Source organism: Borostomias antarcticus (assembly GCF_949987555.1).
Source record: "Borostomias antarcticus genome assembly, chromosome: 18".
Lineage (NCBI taxonomy): Eukaryota > Metazoa > Chordata > Actinopteri > Stomiiformes > Stomiidae > Borostomias > Borostomias antarcticus.
The window spans coordinates 9665016-9686269 of NC_140251.1; the positions used below are offsets into that span (position 1 = coordinate 9665016).

At 42.6% G+C, this 21254-nt stretch overlaps 2 protein-coding genes across 2 annotated transcripts in view; one reads left to right on the plus strand and one right to left on the minus strand.

The window, feature by feature from the left end:
* mapk8ip2 (mitogen-activated protein kinase 8 interacting protein 2) overlaps positions 1 to 21254 on the minus strand; it is a gene marked incomplete at both ends in the record, with an annotated part of 40482 nt that overhangs the window by 16760 nt on the left and 2468 nt on the right. The gene's annotated exons all lie outside the window — the stretch shown is intronic.
* LOC311321218 (gastricsin-like) lies at positions 8 to 6114 on the plus strand (the record flags this gene model as incomplete). The annotated part of the gene is given in 6 exon segments (XM_084453160.1): positions 8 to 155; positions 3521 to 3639; positions 3986 to 4128; positions 5955 to 6003; positions 6007 to 6018; positions 6022 to 6114. Coding segments are annotated over 6 exon segments (564 nt in total).

The window sequence follows — 21254 nt, forward strand, 5'->3', positions numbered from 1 at the left end:
AAGTAACATGGTTTTAGTTGATCTCATCAGCGGTACTTTAATTTTAGCAGGGTCTTATCTCTACAGCACTGGTTTCACATGGTGTGAAGCTCAGAGGGAAATGGTGCATTGCAGGTTTTCCAGTGAGGACACTTTCCACAGCCCCAAGGATGATGGTATACTGAGAGAGAGAGAGAGAGAGAGAGAGAGAGAGAGAGATAGATCATGCAGCTGTCAGAGACTACATCATAGCAAGATCAGAAAATATAAATAAGTATGTAGTTCTCATTTAAAGGTTAAATCTGACCATTTTCACAGCGATGATTGAAACCTCATAATCCACCAATAAGATCAATTGAAAATCATTGCCAACAGCATGAAATTAAAAACAAATTAAGTAAATTCCCATTCTGCTGTAAAATTAAAAGCACTTACAGGTAGCTGTGAGTGGTAGCCTATGATAGCAGTGTTGATATTCAATAGAGCAGTTTTACCCATCTATGGAAAGTTCCATTTAACATCTGACTTGAGAGTAGAGCTTGCCCTGGCCTGCTCTGCATGGTGGATGGAGAGTGAGGAACCAAGGACAAACTGACTGGGGAGTGAACTCCTCTGATATGATCAGCCTGTTGGTATGACAATGAAAACGATATATGTGACTTCCTCTGGACATTTGGCCCTGACGTCTGCAGTCCTCAAAATGCGCTAGAGGCCAAAATCCTTTATTATTTATTTATTTATTATTATTATTTATTATTATTATTTATTTTTTACAGTTGTCCTTTTTTTCATATTACGTATTACGAAAATTGAAGTTGCGAAGAACCCACTTAATACAACGAACAACCATTTTAGGATTAATAAATAGTCATATTTTGCCGTCAAAGTCCATGTCCTGTGAGAAAATTGAACAGCTCTGCATTTGAAGCACTTTTTCTCTGCTTAGTGATTTCAGGTGTACCAACATCATATCTTCTTCAAATATTTGCAGATTTCAATGAATGGAACATAATTTGAAAGCTAACATTTACACTTTCATAATCTGTAAAAAAAAACTGGAAAATGACCTTGGCAAACATCAGTACCAAACCTACATTGGAAGTCACATATGTGATCAGGTGGTGGGGTGTGAAGCCTGCTGTATACCTGTATAAGGCATGGATTACACTAGCGCAGAGGTCCATGGCAACGTTTTTGAATGGGGAAAACGATCCTCAATTACACGCGAAATTGCATATCACATTAAAGAGTATCAAACAGGTGATTTACGAGTTTAAGCTACAGCAATCAATGGTATATGTTGCTATAGCTTAGTCTAATGTTGTGAGTTTGAAATGCAGCTGTCGAGCCATCCAACCAACGCCAACAGTAACCAGCAAATAAATTTCCATCCCCAACAAATACATTTCCATCCCCGCTTGTGTTCCATGTCTGGTGCGCATTCCTTGCTTTTAAAATAATCTTTTTTGTGAATGATGAATCAAAAAAGATGGCCTACTTTTAAATCTCTAATTGTTCAATCTCAATCAGTGCTGCTGTGATAACAATATTATAGCCTAAATGTTCACCTTATTTATTTATTTATTTATTTATTTATTATGTTGTAAGAGATCAATGGTTGTAAATTCCATGAACTCAGCCAAGTATATTGCCATTAATTTAAACAGTTCCCAGACTGCATGTTGATGCATTTTTTGTTTTATTCTTTCATGTTTTTGAGACCAATCAACTTTACCAAGAAAACAAAGTCCATCCATTCACCCAACTTGGTCCTTGAGCGCAGCTACATTAGATAGATAAGGCCTGCCGTACTTGGTTCACCACATCATCGGGTCGTCCACAGATGACCTAATATCTTCTTTTAATTTTTTCCAGTTATCCAAACTCCATATCCAATTCCTATTTTGATTTTTGATCAATGACTCACACACGAACAAACCTATTCATAGGCTATTGTTCAATGATTACAGATTAGGATTGCTGACATAAACCCATTCAATAGCCTACCTCTCGTCATATTATGGGAGCTATAATGTGAGGAAATGGATGATGGACATAAAATAAACTGATTATAAGGACAATATATTGGAACATTTGGACTGAATTAGATTATTAAATAGAGAATATTATTCAAAAAGAAAAGGGCAGGAGTGCTCGGAAGTTCAGACAGGTGTGATGAAGGAGCTATTTGGTCAGGAACACAAACTGAGCTGGGGAGCCTACCCTTGTGTATAGCAGCATATCTCAATAAAGGCTTTTTCACTTTTTGCTAGGTACTTTTTTTGAAGAGAGAATATTATTATTTGAAGTGTCTACTCTTGTTTGGGTTATGATTTGAAATGTCAAATTTTTGGGGGGAACCTGTAGGCTAAACATTGAATACAGTTTAAGTTATATCCTACATTATTTTATTATTTTGCGTGACTCCTGTTATTCTTATTTCCAAATTTATATTAACTATAGTATCCACCAAGATAGGCTACTATATAACTCAAACTCGTAAATCACCTCTCTCTCTCGGAGAAGGGAGGCTGCCTTTTCACATGCTGCTCTGATGAGGACATGCATCCTTAGTAAGCACAGTACAGTCAGATATAGAACAAGTTCTTTAATCTCCGTACAAATTAAGATGCTGATGTGGCTTCTTTATAATGGCTTCTGTGTTAACAGGCCATGACAAATGTAGGCCAAGGAATTTGAAGCAACATACTCTCTGTACCTCTACTACATTAATATGGATAGGATTGTGCTGTATATTTTTTCTTCTAAAATCAATCATGATTTCTTTGGTTTTGCCTACATTTAAATTGAGAATATTACTAGCACACCGGCTGATTAATTGATTAACTTCTCTACAATTTACTTTATATATATTTACTTTTTATATATATATATTTTTTTTATTTATTATTATTTATTTATTTTTCTTCTCAATATTCTCAAATTTACTCATTCTCAACAAACCAAATTACTGTTCTATGATCTGCAAATTTAACAATAGAATTATTTTGGAATTTGGCAGTGCAATCATGAGTAAAAAATGAGTACAGTAATGGGATTAACACATAGCCTTGAGGCGTTTCAGTACTCAGGACAAGTGGCAAAGACGCTTGACTCTTAACTTTTGCCACCAGCGGCTTGTTAATTAATAAACCTAAAATCCATTTACAAATGTAATGGGAAAGACTGATATCTTGGAGCTTCAGTACAAGTTTAGAGGGGATAATTGTATTAAAAGCTGAACTGTAATCTATAAAAAGCATGGTGTTACGATCACCACTGCTACCAGTACTGTTTCAGATAATGCAGACATTTTATACCTCTCCCCTAATCAAATGTAAAGTAATTTGAGAATGCTCAGAGGTGCTGTACCAAATGCTGACCATTACAACCTTGACTATTACATAGACTGCAGAGCTTGGAGTTTTGATTTTACCAACCAAGCCTGTAGAAACATTAAGTGACCCCCTTAGACCATGTGTCATACAGTATGATGCCGGTGCAAGACATGACCCTAACCCTATCGCTGTATTGTTTCCAGACACACACACAAAGTTCAACCCCAAGGAGTCCTCCACTTTCTCCAAAGATGGACAGAAGTTCTACCTGCCATATGGCTCCGGAAGCCTCTCTGGAGTCTTCGGATATGACACTGTCAACCTGAGTCACACCCACTAATAAGGCTACATGTCTTCACTGGATGAATCCCACTCAGATGAATCAGCAGATCTACAAGCTGTTACAGCCTTTTCTTCATGGATAGCAAGGGACTTGAATAAACGTATCCAGACTTTACTAACTCTAGCTTCTGTGTGTACTGTCTAGCTTTACAAAGCTGTAACACAATCTCCAAAGGCCAAAGGATACAGGCTACTCATGATTGGTACTATGTGAACTATCCTAGTCGAACATCCTAACAAACTGAAATAGATCCATTCAATAGATCACCACTCAGTTGATTTGTGAGCGACAGGCTGTAACCCGTTGGGTGATGTGGATCCTGCAGGTGGGCGGGGTTGTCATTAACAATCAGGAAGTCGATCTGAGCACCGATGAGCCCGGTCAGGCCTTTATGGTGGCCAAGTTTGACGGCATCCTGGGCATCTCTGCTGGAGGAGAGATGCCCATCATGGACAATATGATATCCCAGTACCACACAACATGTTTGCCTTCTACATGACCAGGTGTGACATGTTATGCTAACTCTGGAACACCATTGCTGCTACCCTAATAACTACAAGGCATACTTGTACTTACTGCGTTGTTACTCCATCAACAGCATTAGCACGGAGCCACCATTCATTACAGAGTTGTATCATTTGCCAAGTATACAGAATGGTGGTGCTCAGATAAGGTGAAGTCTCTACTGTGTTGTGCCTCATGGCTCATCTCTGATGCTGTGCCGCATGTTGCAGAGGAGGGCAACAGGGCAGTGAGAAGGAGTGGACAGCAGCAAATACACCGACCAGCTCCACTGGACTCCTGTCACCTCCCTGACCTACTGGCAGATCAGTGCCAGTGGGTCAGAACCAATAACCTCTAGAGCTCTCAAGAGACTCGCTTTATCAGGAGGGACCGTCTGAATGCCTGGATGCTATTTGTCAACCATCAACAATGAGTCATTAAGTGGTTCTGTAGTTGTGTTTTCTGTGTATAACATATGTTACGGTCAATGTGAGAAAACGGGGAATGTGAGCTTTTCCCGGTTATTGCGCACATTCCCCGACCTCGCGGGGAATGTAGGAGAAACATGTGCGTTTCTCACATCTCCCGGGTAATGTGCACATTCCCCGACCTTGCGGGAGATGTGAGAAATTGGTTAGTATTTCTCACATCTCCCGTACGGTCGGAGATTGTGCACATTAACCGGGAAATGCTGACAATTCCCGACCCTGCGGTAAATCTAGGAAAGCGCAACCGTATGCAAAACCTCTGCGCAGCCGGGTGGTGGGAGAGGGCTTATGTGACGCCTCAGAGGATGTGCACCATAAGAGGCACCCACGGTAGTTGGGCTAACGTTACTGGCGCACACCTGTGAGAGATTTTTCGTCCTTTCGTCTGTCTTTCGGCTAGCTAACGTGTAGGGTTCCTTTGGAGGTTCCCACCTTCCTGTTGTTGCAATGTTCCTTTTGCGTTTGTTAACTTGATCACCAGTGTAGGTCTATCCTCCTAATACTACTCACACTGTGTGCAGCATAGGCTATATTACTGTTCAAGGTAGACCACAGACTGTTATTAACTGTAGGGGAGGACCGGGACGAATGAAACACTTTTCGGTTTGATCAGATTTACACAGAAATTAATAAAGATGGAGATTACATTTTTTGATGATAAACAACTTGTACATGTCCTTTACTAACCTATTAGTTGTAAGTTTCGTTCTGTGGTGTAACAGTTCAATTCAAGACGAATGAACAGAAGATGTGCATTGTTTCTCTTGTCCCTGCCGTGCGGGGCGAGTGAAACAGAGGAGTGGGACGAGTTAAACAGTGAGATTGTTTTGATTATTGTGTGTCGTAGCCTCGCGGCTTGTAGGCTAATTATCTTAACTTTCAACACATGTATAGTTAGACCCAATTTAATGTTTCCATTAATGCAATTGATGCTATGTATTCGAAAACCATGGGCAAAATGTCAAGCGCCTCTGGTTCTAAGCGCACAAGCCCTCTCCCACCACCCGGCTGCGCAGAGGTTTTGCATACGGTTGCGCTTTCCTAGATTTACCGCAGGGTCGGGAATTGTCAGCATTTCCCGGTTAATGTGCACAATCTCCGACCGTACGGGAGATGTGAGAAATACTAACCAATTTCTCACATCTCCCGCAAGGTCGGGGAATGTGCACATTACCCGGGAGATGTGAGAAACGCACATGTTTCTCCTACATTCCCCGCGAGGTCGGGGAATGTGCGCAATAACCGGGAAAAGCTCACATTCCCCGTTTTCTCACATTGACCGTAACATATACACTGATCAAGTTTGGCAGAGGGGAAATGGTTCCAGATCAACGGTCAGGGGATGGGCTGGTGAGGTCAGGGCTGCTAGGCCACCGTGGGCACTGGCACCTCCATGATCACGGCCCCCAAACAGGTGCTGGGGGACCTCATGCAGGCCATCGGGGTCCAGAAGAGCCAGTAGAGACAGGTAAGGCAACACAATAAACAGCAGAGGGGGACACTACCATGGCAGAGCAAGACAGAGAGAGAGAGAGAGAGAGGGCTTTACCAGTAGGACACGCAACACATTATAGAGAAATACTGTCCATAGCAAGGTTATTATAGTTAACGAAAACTACGTGTGAAAAAACATTTTAGTTAACTGAAATAAAAATACAAACTAGCCTTTACAAAAAAACGATAACTAACTAAAACTGTATTTTGTTTTTACAAAACTAACTAAAATAAAATAAAATTATAGAGAAAATGTCCTTAGTTTTAGTCTTTTTCATTTCATACATAAGCCTTGAATTTTGGGTGGATATGAAATCTATCCTCCATTTTTTCTTTAGCTGTGCCCCTGCGCAGAAGTAGGCACCAGATGGTTTATTTTGCACCGAGTGAAACAACGTGAGCTCACAAGATCAGGATAGTCTCATGAGGCTAGTGCAGAAACAAAAAACTAAAAAAACTAAACTAAAACTAAGCATTTTCAAAAAATAAAAACTGAATTTAACAAGCAAATCTGCTTTAAAAACTACTTAAAACAAAAATGGAATTGAAAACAAAAAGTTAAAACGATATAAAAATAAAAACTAATGAAAAAAGCAAAACTATTACAACCTTGGTCCGTAGGCAGGGGTGGATATAAACTGGTGTCATATCAATGTCAAAAGAAAGGTATAGCAGTTAACCAGCGGAGACCGCACAGGAACGTCTATAGTGAGTCATCTTTATCTATAGCCCCTTCTGTCTGTCCATACAATACAACAAGGGTGGGTACCAGGGGTGCACCGTGGGCATCAGCTCCACCTACCTGCCCTCTTTGGAGACGTGTTCCTCAGCGAGTACTACTCTGTCTACGACTGCATCTCCAACCGTGTGGACTTCACCACTTCCATCTAAGCCTGATACGCCAAACCTGACATGCCAAACCTGACAGTAACCGCATACCCAACCAACATGATCGCGCCATCAGCCTCAGAATTCTATAGTTTTCTGAGTAGCCATAGTCCACTCAGAAACATCATAGTAACCTCTAACGGAATAGCTTGTCTTGAGTTGTGAGCGGTGGTTGAGGCTGTGCCTATGTGAGTATTCAGATTACTTTCTCTAGATCAGGGTTTCCCAACCTGGGGTCCGGGTTCCCCTTAGGGGGGCATTAACGATGGCAGAGGGGGCACCAGGCCTCAGACGATTTGAGGCCTTAATATAATATTAGCTAGACAAATATTTGACATGATGTCACACAGACAAAATACACAGTTACTGTATGTCTAATAGGGCCAAAGAGCCTTGTCTCTAATATACTACCATATAAATTCAACAATTTAATTGGAGACTTTGAATAGATAAATAGAGATAGATACTTACTGAATCGCGTCAACATTAACGTTACTGCTAACCTGTTGAAGTGCTTCATTGTACCTTAACTTACACCTGATGGAATTTGCACCGCTCAAGTTGTTGTAAATGTCTAGTGTGTGTCATCCTCAGTAGGACGTTCACAACGACTTGGGGGTGTAGGGGGGGGGGGTTCTGTATTATTAGATCTTAGTTGAACCTCTTAACATATTAGACCTTAGTTGAAGGAATTTAACAGACTGTATGTTGTTTTGGCCAGTTAGAACTGGCCTCTCATTCCTTGCGTAGACAGATTATTGTGCATCTACTATCTTATGTTTGTAGAACTAAGCACCCTTGATTGTCTTCGCTCACACGATCCTCGCCACCAACCCTCTCTGTCGACAAAAGAGGAAACCACCTGGGCTGGGGGGTGGGAAGCGAGGGCCGGGAAGTAACTCAGACACCACGTTTGCTCCCTTTGACTGTATACATGTTGACTGTAACCGCAGATCTGGGACGCCATTTCTCACATTGCAGACTGCTGTGTGCATGAAGCAACTGAGATTTGATGGCCCCCTTCTCCAGACGGGTTATTGAGGGTGTTTGTATGTTACTGTGCTGTTTGTATGTATTGTATGTGGCTACTGTGCTGTTGCATTTAATAAACTCTGTTAAACTTAGAAAGGCATTGAATCTCTCCTGAACAATATTCTGTGACAGAAATGTCCACAACAAGGTCAGCTGTTGTCACCTGTCACCAATACACCACATTGTTGATGCGGTGAGAACAAACAACATTCTTTGAAACTGGCTATTCAGAGACGCTGCCCTGGTTTCAGCTGATTCAAGACCAGTGAGAAAAACAGATATGAATATTGAAATTAATTTAATCTTAACATGTACAGTACAGTACCTGTATGCTGTCGTTTCATTTATAATGTTCTCAACATTATGTGTGTTTGTCTGTGGTAAAAGCTAATTTGGCAAATGTAAGGGACTCTAGGAAAGCCACACATTCTCACCCCAACATGGAATTAGTGCCCTGCTCCCTAAGTCTCTCAGTACACAGACACACACACACACACACACACACACTGGCAGCATTAACACTAAAGTTACTTTCACAATCCCGCCACAACGGAGCAGTCAGGCACACACAGCTAAATATTCCTGACAGAACAGACTTGTCTTTCAATCTGGTAGATTCCCTGGCTTCAATTAAGGTTGATGAAAAACTATGGAGGAAGGGACCCAGTCCAAGCTCATCACAGTGACGGGGGGGGGGGGGAGAGGAACAAGGTCATCAAAAAAAACTCACCCTCTTTAACTGTCTTTTTTATGAGCGTGTGTTTGTTTGTGTGTGGGTTTATGTGTGGAAAATCACCAGAGCTGGCCCCTCAATGAGTGTCTCCATGGCAGCTGTCAACACATCAGGGGATAAAATACATACGATTGGGTAACAGAGATGAGAGTGCTCAGGCGACTGTGGCTCAGGTGACTGTGGCTCAGGTGACTGTGGCTCAGGTGACTGTGGCTCAGGCGACTGTGGCTCAGGCGACTGTGGCTCAGGTGAATGTGGCTCAGGTGACTGTGGCTCAGGTGAATGTGGCTCAGGTGAATGTGGCTCAGGTGACTGTGGCTCAGGCGAATGTGGCTCAGGTGAATGTGGCTCAGGTGAATGTGGCTCAGGTGAATGTGCAAGACCAAATGAACATGGAGGCATTGCATTCTCGGCAGCCTTGTACAGTGCATCTGTTCTCCCCTCATGGTGTGTTGCTTCCTCTGGAGTTCACTGCTGTGTCTACAGGCTCCATTTCGTTTGTGGTCTGCTCATGCTGTACAATGTTTCCTCTGCAGCCCTGCAATGTGTGTCACGCCAGAATGTGTCCCCTAAACTGCAAGAATTATGAAATGTGTCACAATGAAAAAACTGCAGACTATGGGTTGTCAAGTCAAAAGAACCCCTTCCCCCAATTCTCTCTCTCTCTCTCGGTGTTGCAGTGACTGGATAATATGTGTCACACTCTAATTTGCCCCCCTCTCTGCTCAGCCAGTGTTGCAATGACAGGGCCTGCGCCTGCAGTCCTCCGCTGATGTGATCTTGTATAATGATGATGAGGGGCACAGCTGTCCTCTACACCTCTACACAGCTGTCTTACTGTAGACTGCACCTCTACACAGCTGTCTTACTGTAGACTGCACCTCTACACAGCTGTCTTACTGTAGACTGCACCTCTACACAGCTGTCTTACTGTAGACTGCACCTCTACACAGCTGTCTTACTGTAGACTGCACCTCTACACAGCTGTCTTGCACTCAATACTAAGACCTCCTCTAAGCCAGTGGCTCTCCATTTCTTTTGAAATGTTAAATACATTTCAAACTATGACCCACCAGGCCATCATGTTAGAACCTGAAGAGCCATACCCAAACATCTTTAGCCACGACCCAGGTGAGACCTGTCATGGGTCTGTCTCCAGAACCGCCCCCCCCCCACACCCACACACACACACACACACACACACACAAAGTGTGTTAGAAAAGCCCTGGTTAGGAGGCAGTGTGCGCTAGACTCCTCAGAGTATTCCATACCACTTATGCTCATACTATTGTATCAAATCTGAGTTGCTCTGTGGCTCTGAGTCATGTTTATCAAATCTCTCTCTCTCTCTCTCTCTCTCTCTCAGAGTTCTGCTGTCATTGCTTTGAGTCAGTATCAACAAAACACAGCCATCTGGCTCTCTCTCTCTTTATTTCTCTCTCTACTGTCTCTGTCTCTCTCTCTCTCTGTCTCTCTCTCTGTCTTCTCTCTCTCTCTCTCTCTCTCTCTCTCTCTCTCTCTCTCTCTCTCTCTCTCTCTCTCAGACCAGTCCATGCGCAATCATGCTCCCAGTCACGTCTCATCATGTCAGGCCCGGAGCAGGACTCATGCCTCAGTGTCGTCATCTGGCCCTGTCTCTCCCCATCCAGCCTGCCTGAGCACACACAGAGATGGAACATCAAAGGGAGTCTGTTTGGGTGTTTTAAAGAAAGGCCAAGGGGGCTATGTGACTCAGGTACAAATGTCTCCCTCTGTCTCTATCCCATTATTTCTGTCTCTGGCTATGATGCTCTCTCCAGGTGCTCTGGTCACTGATGACCATTAAAGTGTTTCTCCATTATTCTGACGTCAACCTCAGTGGTCAGTGAGACTAGGCCCTGACTCATTCTCATCGTCCATAGCAGTCTTCCCACTCTGCCCCCCCCCCCCCCCCCCCCCCCCAGACACACACACACACACACACACGAGTCATCAATATATAAAGGTCTCATCTTGTCTGTGCAGGGTTCAAAATTAACACCCACCAAGCGCCAAATGCCGGTATATTTTTCATTTGGCGTGTATGTTTTGAAAGCCACCCGACTTTGGCACATGACGTTTTTTGGAACAAAATATCAGCATTACTGGTTCAGTGCTTAACAAAATATCAGCCTTTGTGGATCATAGCACGGACAACAGTTTTGCAATAAATATTGGCATTGACGCAGCGCAACATTATCTTATAAGATCTCATAAGATCAGCCTGGGTTGGCTCATACAGCACAATGAGCGCACAAGTGAATGAACGGTGCTTGAAAAGAGCACTCTCGGTGGATCTGCTTGTTGTTGTGCATCAAACGAAACGAGCTGTAAAATTATTTGGGGGCCTATCTCTAGCCTGCAAGGTAAAGCTACTAGGCTACTAATTGGCTAACCTTTCTGTTATTCACAGCAAGCAAACTTGTTGTCATCTAAAGCTATGCTACGTTATCTGACTGTGACTGTCTTGTGACTAGCTAACGTTAGCTAGCTAATGTAGCTAGCCATATTGTGTCAGACAGCCAAAACAAGCATCACATATATTTGACATTGCTGGCTAGAATAACCAGTGTTGTGAAATACGTTTTAACAACTGGTCAGTTGATATGTGTAGGTTAGGTAGGTAGCAAAGTCAGCTTGCCCAGCTGGTATGGTTATAGGCTCATTCCTATGGAATACCTTAGTAGTTTGTTATTTAACAATGGGTTGGCTACTCACTAGATCAATATTTTCAGTGGAGGACAGGACTACAACACCACCTGTGCTGTGGAGCTGTGGCACCAGGAATCTGCTCTGACCGCTGTTTTTATTCACCACCATATGTTATTATGCAGAATAAATGTACTGTATGTCTACGCGACATAAAAAGGCTTTATATAAATGTTATTTTTTGGCTGGTAAAAAAAAAAGGTTTGGCGGGTACAATTATTCATCTACCAGACATTTGGCTGGTGAGCTAAAAAGTTAATTTCGACCCCTGTGTCTGTCACTCTCACAGATACAGGTGAAAACCATCTTTGGGGGAATGAAAATATTCAGTGGATGATAACAAATTCTCATTAGTCCAGTCTTATCTGCTGTGCATTGGCTTCCAGTAATATTTAGAGTTGATTTTAAGATCCTCCTCCTTATATACAAAGCCCTTAATGGGCGAGGACCAAGCTACATTGCTAACTCCCTTGTCAACTACATGCCTTCAAGAACACTGCGATCATCCACTGCTGGTTTACTAGAAGTTCCCAGCAATAGTCAGAAGATCGGAAGTGTAGCCTTTGTCAATTATGGCCTAAAGCTGTGGAACACAATACCTGTATAGATATCAGGGAAGCCTGCTCGTTAAATAGTTTTAAAAGAAAGCTAAAAACGTATCTCTTCACTTAAGCTTTTAACTAGCTCCTTTTGCACTTGCAGGCTACTGTACTTTTCTCTCTCGTTTAATGTATATCTCCAGTACAATATTTTATGAAATTTGTCATGTATCATATTTGTGCGTGGCTGTTAACCAGCGCAGCTAGAAGAGCCAATGTCCCATTGTCCGGTGTCCTGGCGTTGTTGACCTGCAGTTCTATGTTGCTACCACAAGAGGCAGTGGTCCCAGAACATCAAAACAAAAGACTGACACTACTGATTTCCAAGAGCTCCTGTGGCCTAGTGGTTAAGGAGCTCGTCTGCCATGCTGAATGTGCGAGCTCAAAACTCGTGTTGTGAACAGTATTTTGTCACTGGATGTTATCGAAGCTATGTAAAAATGCAGTTGGTTGTTTGTCAATTATTGAATTTATGTGCAGTGATAAGTAAACAATTAAGTGTGTGCATTTGACAACAAAAAAATGAACTACGGATGTCACCAGATCAATCAAATACATCTACTGTATTGACCGGTGTCATTATAGCGATGCGTGCGCAATGTCGAAACAAGATGATGACTTTGCACAGAAAAGGGTCTATTATGTTATAGACAGTGTGCGCATTTTGGCAACAAAAGAATGAACTACGGATGCCACCAGGTCCATCAGTCAAATGCATCGATTCTACTGACCTGGTGGTGCTATGTCAGTTATTGAATTGATGTGGTAGAGCCATTGCCCATAAATAAACGAGTGTGGGTCATGTGTTTAGACCCTTTTAAGCTTACGTCAGCGCAAATATGTGCTTGCAATCTTGAAAGGGCTCTGGTGGCCTGGTGGTTAAGGAGCTTGTCTCCAAATGCTGAATGTGTGAGTTCAAAACTTGTGGTATGGACAGTTTTTGTCCCTGGAGGTTATAGAAGCTATGTAAAAATGCGGTTACCTGGTGGTTCTATGTCAGTCATTGAATTTATGTGGTAGAGCCACCACCCATAAATAAACGAGAGTGAGTCATATTTGTTCATTATAGACCCTTTTACAGCCTTCGTCAGCTCAAGTATGCGTTCTTGAAACAGAAGCAGGGGGAGACAGACGTATTCAGAGCGAGCCGTATTTTAGTGCAAAGACTAGTATTTTATATACCATCAAGAAGTCTGGCTGTTGCGTCTACGGGTGTACAAATCGGTGCTCTAGTGGCAAACTTTATTCATTTCAAGAGGAAACCGGCCTTTTCAGAACTGGAGTCGCCTGTGGCTAAGCATAGCCTACGGACTGGATTGAGGACATAATCAGGAATGCCCGCGTTTGTGGTGCCCATTTTATATCAGGTAAGTTATTTTCTCGTCTCTATAGCGCCCTAAAATACAGCTTGTCGGTGGACACGCAACCTGCATTTCAGATTGATCATGTTGGCAATGTGTGTGAATTTGCTGCTATGTGAGAGATAAGGACCTGTTGTTGCATGTCGTTGACAAGCTTCCCCTTATGGTGTCAGAATGATGGCTTATGAATGTGATGTTATACAGTAGCCCAGAGATGGTTAGCACTGGCAGGGCTATTTCAGTTTGATAAAAGGCGTTGTGGTGTTTGAGCACGAGTTGTCGTGATGGACTTCATTTTGGTGTGGACTTATAGTTGTTTACGTTTTGATAGGAACAATTAAATTGTCCCAAGTGTTGCAAATTATTGGTACCCCTACCAGTGGCGATTGCTCCTATAAGCCAGGGTAAGCCTGGCTTACCCATACAAATCCAAATAAAACTTGGCAATAAAAATCGACCTTCAGACTGTTTTTGACTTAAATGCGCCTTGTATTCTGCCATATTGCTTCATTTTCATCCGTGTTTAGCATTTTGGTAGTGCTCCGTCGCCCCCTACAGTCCTCATGAAAATACAGTCCACGTTACTGTCCGTTGACACCGGTCTTACTAGCTTGTTATTCACTTAACATTGTAGGCCAGGTAAAATGATTCTAGCTTACGGAAGTCAAGACCAAATCAAATCAAGACCAAACCTGGAGCGGTGAGCTAATACGCCTAGTAGCCTAAACACTGATTAGTGAAGTAGGGGAGTAGACTATTGAGTGCTGTGCCCTAAGGGGGTGTATTTTATCGTCCTGTCATTCTCTTCGTGGTGCTTGGCCATTGTTGTCATATAATGGCTCTGTAGTTTATTTAGTGTGTCCCTAAAAGCTTGATTGTTTCGGCCTAAATATTGCCCTCTTATTCACTCGCTATCAAATTATTGGCCTTTGTTGATGTGTTAAAAAAAAAAACATCAGTAGCCTAGGCTACTATAGTTTTCCTGTATGTTTTTACATATACTGTACATGCCAAAGCTCAGCACCCTTCTGGTGCTGTGAAACCCATCAGGGTATGCTTTGGAAGTGCACCCCCCAAAAAATCGTGAGCATTTCAAAACCAAGTCGGGGGGTTGAGACATTTTCCTGTATCCTACTGACATTATGAAAATGATTTCTTTTTTAAAGCACACAGCAACAGGATTTATATTGTATTTAATGAGGGATTGAACTGAAATTGAATGGGCAATAACTGTATAAATTAGTATATATCAGTATCATATTAGTCATATCACTATCAAATATATCAGTATCATATATATTAGTATATATCAGTATCATATAGGCCTACATTCATTTCAAATAAGAGTTATAAGAGTTTACTTTTTACCCGGCTGCACCATGGAGTCTAGGTGCATGCCTCTGCCCTCTAAACGACAGAACCAGGTCTACCTTTACCTATCAGGCCGACGATGCTTGTTTGACCCTGGTGCTGTGTTGCAGCCTTTTTGTGTTTTTCAGTGTCTCCGTGGTGCTTCACGTCTGTGCGACCACCATGCTCGATACAGAAGTCTACTCTGCACAGTTTACAAAACGCATATCCCTTTCCCATAAAGCTCTCAGTGAGAAATGTAAACTCTACTTTCCACTGAGGCTGGAATTTACATGAGTATTTTTTTTCATTTTCTCTTCTGTCAGTCAAGAGACGGTAGACGCTAGATCCTCAGGGAGAATTGGTAGTAATAACAATGTCGGAGAAGACCCTGTGCAAGACCCCACGGTACGCTACTGCATTATAGACACAGTCCTCATTACAATAGGAGTAGGGCACTTCAAATCCTATAGTAATTCATTTTTGTATAGGATGCACCAGTCGCTCTATGCCTATGTGGTTTATTTTCAGTGATTAGACTGACTGTTGACTGGCACAGCTTTAGGTGGTGATGGAGGAATGAGCTTAATGTATTGATGCTTTTTTGTGCGTGGCTGTAAGCCAGCGCACCTAGTATAGCGTTCGTCCGGTTATCACTCCCTCCCTCCCTCCCTCCGTTACTGCGGACAATGTTGGCCTGCATTTCTCTGTTGGCACCACAAGAGGCAGTAGTACCAGCACACCAAAATCAAGAACAACACCAAAATCAACCCGCTGATCTCCACTACACAAGTAGAGTAGTGGTGAGAGCATTGGACTCCCACCCTGGAGACTGGGGTTGAAGACCCGGTGGGAATGACTTTATGGGACTATACCCCAAACCTCCACATGTTTCCTTGCACTTTGAGCTGCATTTATTTGTATGAAAGGTGCTATACAAATAAAGTGTATTATTATTATTATTATTATTATTATTATTATTTATGTGGGTTTTGACATTCATTCATGTCTGAGGATTTATAACTGCAAATCCAGGCGATAATTAAAATGATAACTTGCTTGCAGATGCAACCGCATCATAGGGATTATGAAAAGGGTCCCATTTGTTTGCAGATTTCAGAAAAAATATAGTTAGTTCTGTGTCTAGTGCTGACATTAGATAACAAAGTAGAGCGAGAGAGAGAGAGAGAGAGAGAGAGAGAGAGAGAGAGAGAGAGAGAGAGAGGGTGAGAAAGAGGGAGATAGAGAGATGGAACCCTTAAGCTGTTTGTTTGATTTAAGACTCTTATTCTGTGAAACCCATCCCAACGCTACCCCTAGCTGGCTTCAAAGGAACAGAATTTTAAACTGCAACATTAAAATTGAAATAGCCACAGGGGGATGTCCAGGGTTAGAAAAAGGCCAATAACCAACAACTCTCCAACCAGCACTTCACCAAATTAGAAATGGTGCTCAGAGCACAGACCACCTCCCATTAATGCATTTTGTGGCTCTGTACACACACATGTGCGTGCAAGCAGGACATGTTTGCTATTCGCTTTATTCGCTGCAGCTGCCATATTGGTCAAGTCTGACGTAATTGGTGGGACGAATGCATGTAATTGATGGGATGAATGAATGTAGCTGACGGCTAACTATGGCTCATTCACTTCCATGTATTTCCAAACGTGAAAACTATGGCAGTGAAAAACATTCGGAGTCTGGTAATGATGAGTTTGTAATCCCAATAGTGTATTCAGCCTGTTATTTTGACTATTTTGGTTCTTGAAGTGGTGTTTTTACAGTGAACTTTTAACATTGGTGTCAACGGGCAGTTCTGCATTCGTCCCAATTACGTCAGACTTGACCAATATGGCAGCTGCGTGAATAAAGCGAATTGCTGCATTTGGTAGGCCAAGAGCTTTGTGCCAGTCCAAACCGTGTCTCTGTGACCTTCCCATGTCGATATATGGCCGTTTCAATTCCACCTATTGAATGGGGGGAATTTTTCGCTCCCCAAGTCCAAAAATGAATGGAGGTGAATGGCCGGCCATGTTTGGGTGGCTCGTGGACCCCCCCCATGATATGGGTCCACTCCAAAATTGAATGGGTTCTAAATTGCCCCATGCTACACCCCTTCACCGAGTTTCATAAAAAGCGAATGAAAAGTGAATTCATGAAAATGAATGGCGGTGAATGGCCGGCTGTGTTTGTGCGGCTTTTGGACCCGCTCCGTGATTCAGATCTGCTCTGTCGCTGGGGCAGAGGTAATGAGTGAGAACTAAACTGGTAGAAGACATTTGACCATCAATCCAGTCAAAATGAAATAAGTACCTCCAGCATTCCTGCAAACCAAAAGAACACTACTGACAACAACAAGCACCCCTGAGGTTGCAAATGAAAAATCTAAAAGTCAGTTCTATAAATCACATTTCTACAGCATTGTAGTTTATCAGTCCGACACATACAATATATAACGTTGTGACTGAAGACATAAAAAGCCAAATGTTCAGAAGACTGTGATGATATAGTCAAAAAGAGCACTTTAAAGCACTGATCATATCCAGTACTGACACGTCGTCGGCTAACATTTCTTCAGGTGTTTTATATACAAGGGTTTGAAGTCCTACAGTCCTACTGTATGTCTGTCCTATGCAAGATCAGGATGTGGCAATGGGTCAGTGTCCTACCATAGTGTCCCCTCCCTCCATATGGAGTAACAAAGCTAGTCAGAAAATTAGGGTGTCCTTTCACTGCATGAAAGTAAGTAAACCTTTATTTATAAAGCACATTTCACACAACAGCAGTCAACCAAAGTGCTGAACAGTAGTAAAAATAATAGTTGATACAAATACAAAACAGGGGAATATGCAACAATACAAACATTAAAAACAGACAGCTTATGTACACTGTAATATATTTCTAGTACTCGTGTGTGAAGCAGAAGCAGAAATTTTGAGGTTACGTAAAACAGATTAGTGCACAAACACAACACTGGCACCCAGCTGCCGTATCCTCATACTGTACTGTATATACACTCACTCACGCATGCACGCACACACACACACACACACACACACACACATACACACTATATACGATACAACTCACTCTCTATATACGATACAACTCACTCTCTCATTCAATCACATATTCACTCACTCATTTACTCATCCTCTCACTCAATCAAGTATTTACTCCCCCTTTCACTAAGTCACTCACCCTCTCATTCACTCTCCCACTCATTCACTCACTCACTCACTCACTCACTCACTCACTCACTCACTCACCTACTGACTCATCCACACCATGGGAAACGAGATCATTGCCTAATGATTTCAATTAATTGAAAATATAATTTTACCACAAACATTTGAACAGATTATTCAGCACAGCATCACCCTGCCAGTAAGGATAGTAAAGGATTTTAAACATGGTAGTGTTCCTGTAGGCTAATAGTGCGCTCACTGCAGTCTCAGAGTAGGTTCATGCCTCTTAGTATTGGGATTGGCATTAACTTTGTGCCTTTATAGGCCTACACGTTTGCACTTCAGTGCTTTCCTCTTGTTACTGGCATCTTGCCAGATCTCTGTCAGAGAAGAGCTCCAAAAACCTCAAGATAAATCCTTAAAAAATCAAACCTTCCAACCCCCCCTCCCCCCACCCCAGCCCAGCTCACACCCCTGAGTACTTGAAGAGATCAAAAGATCGGTGTAGGCCAATGCAATGACAACTGCAATTTGCTTCTGATTTGCTGACTGGAATTGCCACCCGATTTGCTTCTACGAGTTTGATACACTAAGATCTCCACAGTACACACAGGGCCTGCTAAGATCCCAAATAAAGAGCGCAAAATTGTGTGTGCAGTCCTTCAGATTGCACGTGTAGTTGGAATGCGTTTTGCGGGTGATCTATCAAAGATAATTGCGTGAATGGCAACGGGTGCAAAAGTGTGAAGAACACTCTATTTAAATGAGGGTCGTTTTTCGTGTTGTATCCCACAATTGCACCATGGAAGAGAAGCACAAACGCAAAAGTAAATTTGCCGCGACCGAATTAGAGGTTTTAGTGGACGAACTGGAGTCAAGAGGAAGGGCTGTAGGGGATACGCGCTATCACCTAAAAGGAACATGAAATATGAACTGAGATGATGCTTTGGATCTGTTTGAGGGGCCAGGTTAACCGACTAAACATTAACCGAACCTAAACACATCAGGAAAACATTGGTCTATATGAGACTGGATTCCCCCCTCCCTCGGCTTACACACACCCAGTAATTTAGCCCGACCCACACCTGGGGAAAAAAACTAAAGTTAAACAGGCCTACCGTTGACTATGTGAAGCCTGACGAATAAAAAGTTTTGCAAAACGAAATAGTTAAGCCTACTGCAGCGCACAAACATAAAAAGAATAGGCCTACAATTATTCCCTCTAGCATGAGAGCTTGGCTCGGCGGTAACTTTATAGAACCATACGACACAATGGAAATAACCCAGATCTCCTGTGTGGGAAAATGATTAGGCTAATTTAAAACAAATGAATTAATACAAAATAAATAGCACATAGTAGACTTTGTAATTTAATAGACTCTGGGGAAACCAGAGCGCATAAAAGCCTTGCTTGGTTTCGATCAGTGCATCCTGGGTACGGGGAAACTTTATATACTGGCCAATCCTGCACAACATGACATCCAGTACTTGGGAAAGCACAGGTGAGAAACTGTGCTGGAAATCCCAGCACCAAGAGCTACTGTATGCTGGAATGAACCAGTTGCAAGAAAATGGAGAGTAGCCAGAAGTTTGGTTATTGCAGGTATGGCATGACTTCTTCTTGTGACTGGCTCCAAATCAGCCCTTAATTCATCTAATAGCTCCAGAATGGAATTGCTAGATAAGCGATATGTTTGGATTATCCTCTCCTCTGACATCACAAACATTGTCACACGGATGAAGAACACTCGTTCTCGTGTTATAGAATTTACATCTGGCCTATTCCAAACACCTTAAACCTTTGTTCTCTCTCTCCTTTTGTAATTCACCACCTCCCTCAACCGTTCACATAGACAGGGTGGCCTCCAGGAGGTCCACACACCTAGAATCTGTCTACACCAGAATAACCATCCTTTGTCCCCTTTGTCCCCAAGAAATTGCCGCCTTTTTCTCATGTCACATGTCTGTATTCTCGGCCACGCCTGCCATTTCATATGACGTACAATGGATTAGCCAATCACATCCTGGAAGCGCCATACCTGTGTTTTGCTTGAATATAAGGCAGACCACGATCAGGAGGTTTCACTTCTCTGGATAAACCACTCATGTTGCGTTGTCCAGAAAGTCCTTGCGCTCGTATGTTTTCTCAATAAACCAGACTTAACCTTTTGAGCGAATCTTGGTAAATCCTTTTTGACTAGATCAGTTAAAATCCATTACACTCGGTGTGCTCGCCTCCTTTGTCTTCTCCTTATAACGGCCGCCATGTGTGTGCACAATTGCACGGAGCCAAATAGTACCTGCCCTTCTAAGGTACTAAATTGCAAACGCAAACGCCACCACTCAATTAGCTTTCAGGCTTGATAAGTCACTTATCACTTATCACACTGTCGCGTGCTACAATTACGTATTTGCATTTTCTCCTCCCATATTTTGCACGTTAGGGGACGCACACGCCCCTTATTACATATTAATTTCGGCCAAACGTACTAATTGGATAGCGCGTGTAAATGTGCGCACTTGAAGGATGCAATCCCCCTTGCACACCGTTCATAGATCACCTTGCATATTTCTTTGTGGGTACTAAGGCATTTGCACATGTTTTTATACGTGCAAACCTTTAGTAGATCAGGCCCACAGTGCTGGACTAAAAGGTGATTTTTGGCAAAGAGAAAGGTGTTTATGTGCAACCACACGGAGACTCATCAGGGAGGGGCGTACACAGGGCTGAAAATTAACACCCGCGTCCCGCCAATGGCGGGTAAAATTTCCATTTGGCGACTAAATTTCGGAGGCTATCCGCCACGCTGGCGGGTAAATGTTTGTACAAATAGAATCATGTAATAAATTATGCGTGCGATGTCGCGTTGTTTGTTGTGTGTTGTTTGTTGTGTGTTGCACTTAAATAGCTCCCCCACTGCACCAAATAAAGTTTTCAGTCACATGACTGTTGCACAGCCTCGCGCACTAGGAGAGACTGGTGACGCGAGGCTACTCGCGCACAGAAAATCTTTCCCATTTACCTCAGAGGACGCGCGCTACTACAGTCGACACCTACAGTAGATGTGTACCATCCTGTCTCTGGGCTTCCATAGCATACCAAGTCACTGTTTCTCAGAAGGGATGTCTTTGATCGCTTGTCATGTAGCTTATAAGCTCTGAAGACGGTACTGGTTCCTCCTTGACTGACTTCACTGGTCATCCAGCTCAGGTTTAACTTTACATCATGA